Source organism: Lepeophtheirus salmonis, unplaced genomic scaffold (genome assembly GCF_016086655.4).
Source record: "Lepeophtheirus salmonis unplaced genomic scaffold, UVic_Lsal_1.4 unplaced_contig_7818_pilon, whole genome shotgun sequence".
Taxonomy (NCBI): Eukaryota; Metazoa; Arthropoda; class Copepoda; order Siphonostomatoida; family Caligidae; genus Lepeophtheirus; species Lepeophtheirus salmonis.
Window position 1 is genome coordinate 883 of NW_027296048.1, and position 11757 is coordinate 12639.

The 11757-nt window shown below is 30.3% G+C and overlaps 1 protein-coding gene across 1 annotated transcript; it reads left to right on the forward strand.

Moving 5' to 3' along the window:
- The first annotated feature begins 10066 nt into the window (after nucleotides 1-10066).
- On the forward strand, nucleotides 10067-11105 carry LOC121131512 (uncharacterized). Its single transcript, XM_071893969.1, is given in 3 exon segments — nucleotides 10067-10166; nucleotides 10234-10693; nucleotides 10696-11105. Coding segments are annotated over 3 exon segments (687 nt in total). The 5' UTR covers nucleotides 10067-10154; the 3' UTR covers nucleotides 10911-11105.
- Nucleotides 11106-11757: the final 652 nt, after the last annotated feature.

Genomic DNA, 11757 nt, shown 5'->3' on the forward strand with positions numbered 1-11757 from the left:
TTTCTAAATTTATTTTTAATAACAGTTTACAAAAATGAGCAATTTTTTGAGCGATTGCTCACAAACCCTAAGTCTATCATTGATTCACATTATCTAGTTAAATAAGTAAAAATAAATGGAACTTAAAATAGAAGCATATATTATTTGGCTAAATTCATATGACTTACTTTTTCTATATTGTAGAATCCATGTAAATTTTGTAGATAAATAGTCTTGGGTATTAGTAGAAAATTAAAAATGTCGTTGTTTTGTTATGGGCATGCACATACTAAGTAGGCAAGTTTATTACATTTTTTTCTTCGAAAATACCCCACACCTCTTACTGCCATAGCACCTTGAACTTCCAAGATAAGCCAATCAATAAATACTGTATGACTGAATTTAGTTACTAGATATATTTAGTTAAAGTTTTATTTTAAATTTTATCAGAAAATGTTTAGTTTCTGGATGTAATTTGACTCCAAAAATCATTGTGGAAGACACAGTTGATGCAAACACCCTCTATAAATATTGTTGTCAAAAATACAAGCAGTAAAATTGTCGGTGGTGAAAAATTTGCAGCAAAATTTACAGTCTCCAAAAGAAATTATTCATAATTGTATACTTCTGGACGCTGGTGTCCTTCTAGGGAAGTTTTTGACCAATGTATCAATTGGTATATTACATTTTTCTTCTGCGTAATATTTTTATTGTCGTGATGACATTTTGATACTTTCAGCTGAATTAAATTATAAAACTCACTACTAGTGATTAAATCTTTACTCATCATGATGAAGGTAATAGTAGAGACAAAGGAGATACTGATTATTTTTTGTATGATTTAAATATGATATTTTTGTTGTTTAAAGATTTCAAGAAAAAAAAATCATACAAATTCGTTTTAAAACAATCTAGTTTATAAAAAATAAAAAAGTAGATTACAAAAACAAAAACAATATTTAAGTGAATTAAAATGCTCCAATAAAGCAACAGCATCCCTTCCGAATAAAAATAACTACCTGAGGGGATATTTATATAAATAAAAGCTCTATTGATTTCGTCGAAATCGTTTATCAAATGTACAAATTGATAAACATAATGATGGCCCATACTAAGATTGATAGCCAACAAAATAGCCGTAACTTTACAAAAAATTTGAGCACAATATGTGTATTGTGCAAGAGAAAATATCATTTTTGTTATATACATAAATGACTTCTGATGTATCTGTATTTTTCCTAAAAGCTACAAATTGCATTCAAAAATATCACCTGTAAAATTATAAATGATTTCACAGAAAAAATACAAAAAATATTTTCAAATTAATACAATAACTTATGCTTCGGTACCATCTGTTTTTCAAATAGTAAATAAAGTCCCATATTTTGGGAGAAAATGGATCGAAAAAAATAAAGTTCATAACTTTTGTGTAATGTAAAGTATGCTCCTAAAGAACTCAATAATCAACATTCGACAAAAAAATACTTTACTCTGTCATGTGGTATGGGTTTGAAAGAGTTAGTGCGTTGAATATACTTAATCCAAAGAAAAAAACAACATTGGTTTTATGAAATGTAGAGTTAAAACTTCATGATGTTGACTTTACTGTATGATACTCTTAAAAGGTATGCTCCATATTGACCAATACTATACATGTCGACTAAACTTCTTGATACTCCTAGAACTACAAGGTTTTAATACCTATACAATTATTTCTACATATATATAATCCATATTGACCATTACAAGTGATATGATGTAGTAATACCTACTTGTCTAATGTTTGAAGTATCCCCATTTTCTTGTATTCACGTCTGTTGATATCTTTAGATTTTAATATTTTATTAAATTTCGGGTTCCTAAATTATTTTAGATGACCTCCAATGAAGATATAAAGAGTGTATGTTTGCTATAGATAATATATTTTTTTATTACTAGGAGTGAGTATTAAACAATTATACAAGCATATGAAGATACGAAATATATTTTTATGTCTTTATTCGTAAGAGTTTGAATACCCAAAGCTGGTTCAAGTTTTGGATCTTTTCAAATTATGCAAGTTTACTTGATACTTTGGATACAGGTCTAAAAACCCATTATATCTCTTATCTGAGTACCCAGTGTTTTAAGTATTACTCAAACTATTGTTTACTAATTTTTTTTTTTTTGCAAATGCCATAGTATCTTCAATGATGATGTAGCTCATTAGATATGCTTATAATGATAAAAACAAGATATATCCTTTATTTAATGAAAACTACCATTCATTTGAAAATATAAATACTTATAGAAAATAATTTTACAATTACGTTAATTTTATCAAAACATCACGGCTGGCAATTTAGTCTTAATTTTGACATTCCGTATCAAAGAATGAATCTACATAAAAAATGACCTTTAAAATTAAACCTAGTTCAGATTAAATCCTTTAATTAAAATTTTCAACGTGATTCCATAAATTTAACAAAAAATAATATTTGGCAAAAATTCCTCTTTGAGGCTGAAAGAATGTTTTTGTTGACCAATGTTAAACGTTCATAATTCAATAAGCAAATTTCAATGAACTAGATACACTTAAACAGATGTGAATAAATTATTCAATATATCAATGATGGTTTTTTCTATTATATAAATAAAAAAAGGTTTTATTTTTTGAGGGGAGGGAGGGCGTAAACAGGTTTAGACATGAACAGGCCCTTTTTGAATGCGAATAATAATGGTACTGACAGAAGCAGGAGGTTTTGACCGCTGAAGATCAGTATTGATGCTGGAGTATTTCCAGGAAGAACTGGTCGTAACTCACCTCCAATCAGTCATACGGAGCTGACAAGTGGTGGGAGCCGCTTCATCCTTTAACCAAGTCATATCCTCATTCGGTGGATCTGGTTCATCCTTCGGAGATCATCTTGGTGGATCCGCTGGAGGAGCTTCATCTGACCCGCTGCCCCCGTTGTTGCTATAATCAGTGAATCTAACAATGCTCCCGGAACTCTTGAGACAACAGCGACTTTGACAACTCTTTCTGAATCCGAAAATGGTATCAGACAAGAATCTTCTGGGTCCACTGTCAGCATTGGAGAAGATTCAGTCGTTGTTATGAAGGGATCTACGAATACATTGGGGATGATGGTCAAACATACGTCGTCGACTGATCATTGATGAGAATGGTTTCCAACCCTCTGCTGCTCATCTCCCAAAGGAAGTCCCAATCCCCTTCCCCCGAAATTGTTGAAGCCGTCGAAGCTCAAATCGCTTTTGCTGCCCAAGAAGATGCTGCCGCTGTAGGATCTAGCTTCAATGGTGGATTCCAAGGGCAATCCAGTGGATTCCAAGGACAATCCAATGGATTCTCAGGTTTCGAACCAAGTACAATCTTCAGCTCCTTTGACTGTTATGGTGGAACCAAAAGACAATCTTCAGCTCCTTTGACCAGTTATGGTGGTTAATTAACCAAAAGACAAAACTATCTTCTCCTCACTTTTGGCATTATTACCTAGAATTGAGTTGACCATCAGTATTTACGCTTAAAATTTGAAACTATCTTACTTTTCAAAATATTAAAAATGAAATGTATATTATGTATTTAAACATTCAATGTATTATGTATATCGAAATGTATAAATTACCAACATTATTACTTAACTCAGCTGTTTACCAGTCATTTCTTCATGTCTATCACAAGTTTTTTCAAACTTTTGAATTCAAGTTACAGTGAATTTTCAAATCTTTGATGCTTCCTTCCTTTAAAAAGACTGGCACTTAAAATATATCCATATTTTAATTGGCATAATTAAAATAAGTTATTTATTTTCCAAATTTGTCAATTTTATGTAAATTGACATACCAGATGTAGAAAAAGTAATGACACATTCTAAAAATATAGTTTTGAATAGGTGTTGTTGATTAAATTTTAAAGTTCAGATTATTTTTGAATACCTTAGATTATAAGCCTTTGATTGATGTACAATGTACATATTGTAAACAAAATTTTTGTATATGACGCGATTTAGGCAAGAAGAGCCAAGATAGGTAATTTAATCCACGCCGGTAGACCTCCTCATGCATCATGAAGGTCAGTAAAGCCACAGTCTGTCGGTTCAAAAATCGTTTGGCTGATGGGGACATCCTTCAAGACAAACTCAAGAGCAGAAACCCCACCAAAGTGAACCCTGAAGACAAAATGTAGGTTTTTAAGGTCAACCCAACGTTGAAAATGTCCGACTACTCCAAGAAGAAAAAGGTGCATCCGTCTACTTTGGGCAAAGGCATCCGAAAGACTGGAGGAAGGTTGCTTAGAAGAAGTGAGAGGCCACTCCTGTCCTAACATCAAAAGAGCTTCATCTTCAGTGATGACAACAATTCTTCAATGATCTGAAGCACAATAGCAACCGGGTATTTTTTTTCTCTGATGGTTATATGATTTTACTGCTGACCTCGTCTACAACAAGCAAAGTAATCGGGTGGTATGTTTTTGCAAGACTGATAACAGTATCAGGACAGTCACCAAAACGAAGCAGCCCCCTCGTTGACGATGCTGGGGCTGTGTCATCAACTAGAGAAAAAAAGCCTCCAATATGGTTTCCTGTTGGAAATCGATTACGTATGGGCAAAAATATTGTCCCGTAGATCACCAAGACCACAGAAATCTAACAACGGCACGTACGTATTTCAGCAGGACGGGATCCGGCCCACACTACTAATATTATACAAGAGTGTATGGGTAGCAACATGAACTTCTGGTCCAAGAACATTTCGCACACGTTGTGCCAAAACTGAATCCACTGGATTACTCCATTTGCTGGTAAATTGAGAGGAAGGCCTGCAAAGTCCGCCACCCCAATATAGGTGCCCTGAAGACCTCGGTTTACCAGTAGTAGAAGATCATGAAAAGGACTACCTTGCCAATGTGTACAAGGGGTTCCAGAGGTAGTTGGAGGCTATCAGTGAGGCTGGTGGTGGACGGATTCACAATTAATGTGCATTGTTATAGTAAAAATATGATTTAAATTTTTTCTATGTGCGATTTCTATTTTTGATCTTTGACCGGTACTATGAATTTTCATTTGGACTGGAGTAAAAATGTTATAAATGAAAGCTGTTTATTTTGAGTAGTTTTTGTTTAGAATCATGGATATAGTATATGTCACGTTTATAGCATTTTTGCCCTTCGACCCTGCGCCACTCTCTTACAGCCCGGAGTAATTTTTACATAGCCCCTTCCCTTTCTAGATAAATGAATCAATAAATAGGTACTGAATGATTAGAGAAATTAAATAGTATACAATTTTATGCTTTAATAAAATAAATAGAGGAATATTTTGTAGAAGATCTCAAAATCTTACCCAAGTATAAGTCCACAAATTTGAGTACCTTTTTCAATCTAAACTAATTATCAGGTTTAATTGGATGATAGTACACGAAAGTTAGCAATTATATGTCCTCTAAGAAGTTGTTCCCAAACTTGGTGTGTTCAAGCACCCAAGTGAAAAATAAAAATTTCTTGACACGCGTATTTTAATTAAATTTGGATTATTATCAGCTCTTGCAAATAATGTATAGTTGTCCAAATCGTACAAGACACTTGAACTTTTTCTTTAATACACACCCCAACTACCAATTAGGACTTAATATTATCTTATTTGCATGAACCTATGTGAATTCTCACGATTTAATAATTATTATTCAAAGATATTGAATATTTGGAAGAATTGCCTTAGATCTAATCTAGTACAAATATACTTCTTATTTATACACTACTGTCCTCAGCTACCGCTAAGAGAGTATTCTCTATAAGTGGTCAATTATTCAAGTATAGATCCCACAGTTTAAAAAATTAAAACTTTGATAAAAATAATTTTTGTCAAGTTCATCAAATATTTAAAAGTTAAAACATTGGATTCTTTATAATTTAAATATAATTTGAGATCTTTAAGTTTTATTTATTCTTCAACCTTTTCTCTTAAAATAAACAATTTATATAAATTTCAGGAATTGCAATCATAAAGAGTTATCAAATTCAAATACTCAAATATGAGTGAAAAAATGGGGGCTGCTCATTCTTAATTGAGTAGAAACTGGAGCTTGCTCATTACTTTAAAAATCGAACAAGAGTTGCACTCATAAAATTAGTAACTGAGCGGGAGCAAGAGTTTGCTCAATAATTTTGGGTGAACGAATACTTGGATCAAAAGTAAGTTGTTGAATATGTTCATTTCTCCATATTTCAATCAACTTGGAATCTTTATAACATTTTAATCAAATAAGTGGTAGGTCAAAGATCAAAAATAGAAAACATTCCAATATTTTTTTTACCTGCATAAAAATATAAGTACAGCCAATTTATTCATAGATATTTTTGTTTGTATTTTAAGCTTCATATTCAAATGTTTATGATTAATTAAGAATTTTTGATGTTGGAATTCTTCTAGAGATTTTTTTTTCAATGCATCAACGAGTATATTATAGTTTCTTTATTGTCTTAATGATATTTCGATGCTTTTAGCTCAATTAAATAACATAGTTCACTAATGATTACATCCTTACTTTTCATGATGAAGTGAATAGTAAGTACATAGAAGATAATTTGGGAAATGATACAAAATATGGTATTTTTGTTTTTTGAAGAGATTCCACCAATAAAAAATCATAATAAATCGCTTTTAATCCCTGCAGCAAAAATTTCAGTTAATTACAAAAAAAATTAAAAATATATTGCTAATTCAAACAGGATTTAAGTGTCCTAAACTGCTCAAATGAAGCAAAAACAGTAATTCCCAATGGATACAACTATTAGAGGGATATCTATATAAATAAAAGGTCTATTGTGTTTGTCGATATAGTTACTATATAATGGCACTCCAAAATAACATTTATAACCTATAAAAAGGTTGAAACTGTACCACAAATCTGGACATAATTTATGTATTTGTCAAAAAATATATAATTTTTGTTATATATATGACTTGTGATGCAGCTTTATGTCTTCTAAAAGGTAGAAATTGCTGTCAAAAATATCAAATGTAAAATAATCAATAACTTATAAGAGAAAATACTGTTTTTTTTTATTATTGCAGAATTACTACAAAACCTTATGCTTTAGTATCATCTGTAAAATTATTTTTAGTAGAACATGAAATAAAAGTACTCAGAAATATAAGAAATACATATGAATAAATGATGAAGTAAACAGCATTGTCCGATAACTTTTTTAGCGAACAAAACCAAACAAATTAAAGTTAATTTTATTAAATATTATTGGCATGATCCTAAAGAACTCAAAAATCAATTTTCGAGAAAAAATAATTATCTCTTTTATGTCATAAGGATTAGAAAGATTTAAGTGTGTTTTATTAACACAATCCAAAGAGAATAACAAAAGTTGTTTTATTTGTTTATTTAATATTTAGAGTTGAAACTTTATGTCGACTTAACTGCTCTATGCTCCTAGAACTAGAAGATGTTACAACCTAAACAATTATTTATACACATATCTAATCCATATTGACCAATACAAGTGATAGGATGTACTAATAACTATACCTGTCTAATGTTTGAAGTATCTGAACTTAGGATATAACAGATCCACATTTTCTCGTATTCGGGTCTATTGATATATTAAAGTAAATTTAGATACAGATCTGAAACAAAAGTCAAAGATAATGGTTTTGAATTTTAGGGGCATTTTACCATAAATGATGTCCTAAACAAAATATTATCTGGATTAAAGTTACATTTTTACTTACTTCTGGTTCAAAACAAGAAATAAATCAATGTTATTTCTATTAGAACATAATCAACAATAAAAACGTTGTTACTTTTATTGTATTTTGCAACTGCCCTCCTGAAAAGTAAGAGAAAAATGCTCATAAATCACTTGGTAAATAGCCAAATCTTTGAACAATGGAATTATTATTCAATAAATGTCTTGAATTGTTCATAGTTTAACAAGAGAGAATTCGAATCCAACCAATCAATATTAAACTCTGAATAGAGGAAAAGAAGAATATATGTACTTCGACAGCTAACAACCAAATTCAGTTTACATTTTCTGTTCGTGAGTACAAAACTACCACATAATAATATACACTTGATTATATTGTCAGCTGTCGTTGATTCTTTAATAATTATAAATCGTTGATTGATTGAATTATAATTAGTTCATTTTATACTGTGAATAATCATCAACAGTATTTTTATACTGTAGATGATTTGGGTAACTATTAACTGATTTTAGGCCTTTTTTTGTTTATATTCAAAGGAAAATTTGTTTGCTATAATAAAGTTTCACGATGTGTGAATTTACACCGTACGAAATAACCAGGCAATGCAACTGTTATATGCACCTCCAAGCAATAATCAAGGTATATAGACTGTATTTTTGATATAGATAATATCATGTGTTAATATATATACGATTAGGTATTAAGTAATAAATAATATAAGATTTTAAGATCTGAAAAATCTATCATATCTTTATACGTAAATATTGAAGTACCCAGAGCTGGTCCAGATTTCGAATCTTTTCAAATTATGCAAGTTTACTTATACCATAACTGGGTACTTTGAATCCTGGTACAAAAACCCAATCTATCTCTTATCTGAATGCCATTGTTGAAAGTATTACTCAAGCTATTGTTAACTACAAGTATTTCTTAGAAATGACATAGCATCTTCAATTATTGTTTAGCTCATTAAATATGTTTATAATAATAAAACAAGATATTTTGTTTATTTAACGAAAATGACCCTTCACCTGAAAATATAATTACTAATAGAAACTAATTTTACGATTATGTTAATTTTATTAACACATTAAAACCGGCAATTTAAATTACTTAATTTGACTATTCAGTTTCAAAGAAGGAATCTATATGAAAAATTAAACCCTATTAAAACGATATGGAAATATTTTAATTGAATCATAATTTTGCAACGTGATGGTATTTACCATAAATTTAATTGTATTTAAAAATAATAAATAAAAATACATATTTAAATATAAGGCTGAAATAAATGTTAACAATAACAGGTATACGATTGCTTAAATGTTCATGGTAGATCAATAAGCAAATTTAATAATTCCGAAACATTTTTACTTTGACTGAAAGCATAGAATTTGACAAAATATTAAGGATAATTTATGGACTTTAGGTTCTCAAACATATATCATAATAACAGGAAAAAAATATTTGCTTCACTTTTTATTTACAATGTAATTTTTTGTTCTTGACAAAAAAACAATATATTTTTTATGTCAATTGTCGATTTTTTTCCCTTCTTTTCTCGTAATTAATGTTCTGAACGTTAATTGATTGGATGATAATTTAATCCTTTAAACTATAATTAATTATCAACAATAGTTTCATATTTTGGAATAATTGGCTAACTTTTAACTGATTTTATACCTTATTTCTCTTTCTGTTTGGAGGAAAGGTTTCGCTACACAATAAAGGTAACAACGTGTGAGATAAAAATATTTGGAATAATCAGGCAATGCAACTATTATATTCCTCTCCAAGCATTAATCAAGAAAAATAGAGGTAAGGTTTGATATACACGTAAATAATATCATTTGTTTATAATTAAAATGAAGTATTTAGTAATACCATAAGCTTTTTAAGATCTGAAAAATTCGTCAGAATGTTATCCGTAAAAGTTCGAGTATCCTATGCCCATTTGGATTTAATATGTTTTTGGATTATTCAATTTAATTATACCGTACCCTGGTATTTTGGATCTGGGGCCAATACCCGTCTTATCTCTAATTTGAATATAATATTAGTTTTTCTTTTGTAAACTACAAGTTTTTCTGGAAATGCCAAAATGAGTGTTGAAAAATACCTTTTACCTAATAACATACTTTCATCTTAGATCAATAAGAAAATTACAATTGCAACAAAACATTGATGCTTAAACTGAAGGTGAAGAATTTGAAAGAAAAATGAAGTAAAAAACAAAACAAAGTGACTGATTATTTAAGGATGAAATAGGCATATATAGATATAAATAAAAAACATTTGCTTACATTTGTTATATTTTTGGGCAAACAGGTTTTGTAGACATGAAGAAAAAAAATTAAATTGCCTCCTTCGAAAGGTTCTAAAAAAAAATAGTATAAAAATATTCATGAAGCAGGGGTTTGACATCAGTTCATATTTGAAGATCCAACTACAAAGATGAAGAGTTTTGTAAGATCTAATTATGACAAATCAATTATATATTCTTCAATTTGTATGGTTGTTAATGTTTCTATAGGTTGTTTCTGCTTTGGTACTCTGTTTCGCTATCAGCATTGACGCTGGAGTATTCTCTAGAAGAAGAGCTGGACGTAACTCACCTCCACTCAGCGCATATGGGGCCGGACAAGTAGGAGCTGCTTCATCCTTTAACCAAGTCACAACCTCTTTCGGTGGATCTGGTTCATCCTTCGGAGGATCATCTTTCGGTGGATCTACTGGTGGAGCTTCGTCTGGACCCGCTGCCCCCGTTGTTGCTATCATCAGTGAATCAAACAATGCTCCTGGTACCCTTGGAGACAACAGCGACTTTGACAACTCCTTTGAAGCCGAAAATGGTATCAGACAAACATCTTCTGGATCCACTGTCACCATTGGAGAGGAATCCGTCGTTGTCATGAAGGGATCTTACGAATATGTTGGCCCTGATGGTCAAACTTATGTTGTCGACTGGATCGCTGATGAGAATGGATTCCAACCTCTGCCCCTCATCTCCCCAAGGAAGTCCCAATCCCATTCCCTGAAATTGCCGAAGCTGTTGCTGCTCAAATCGCTTTTGCTGCCCAAGAAGATGCTGCTGGAGGATCTGGTTCTGCTGGTGGATTTGGTGGTTCTGCTGCTGGCGGATTCGGACAATCTTTTGGTGCATCTAGTCAAAGCCAATCCGTTGCTCCCCTTTCCAACTACGGTCGTTAAGACTATTCTTCCTTGGATTTTATACTTATGATTCTTTCTTGAAATATATATCCGTAAATACAAACAAGAATGTTCTTACCTTCTTTATTTATTTGTATTTTTTCTTATTTAAAATGTATGCATTTTAATCTTCATACTATAAATTTTTAAAGGCACATTTTTACTACATTTTGAATATAATAAACGATTCAAAAATAGTTTTCATTGACAATAAACAATGGATTTATCAAGATATTTGTTCATTTTAAACCATAAAATATCAAAAGAGCCTTGTTTTTATTTTTAAATATATATATATATAAGTAGAAATAAAAACATTAATTTCTTATATATTTATTCAGAATCTTTTAATTTAAAGACTTGTCAATTAATATTTTATTTATCTTTGAAAGTTTTAAATAATGCCCCAGGTGTATACCACATACATTTTTGGATCTAAGAAAAAACAATGTAGTCGCGGTGGCGTTTTGATGATTGTATACAGGAAGTGGGGTCTTGATTTTATATTTATGTTTTAAAAACATTGAAAATCCATAATTATTCACAAAATATTAAAATTTAAGAAAGGAAATTTCAAAAATCTATATCAAAGTTACTTTTTTTAAGAAATGAAATCATTCAAAAAATATTTTGCCCCATTTTAAATTTTGAATCCTGACCAAGTTTTTTTAATTAGGAAAAATTTCTTTCATTTTTTTGTATGAAAATAAATATTGGTAGGGTTTTCTTTGTTTTAAAATAACAGTAAATGCTATTAACTAATATTTTTGCAAAATTAGTGCCAAACAGTTTTTTGCCAATTTTTCCTGGATTTTGATTTTGGAATTTTCTGAAAAGATAAAGAAGA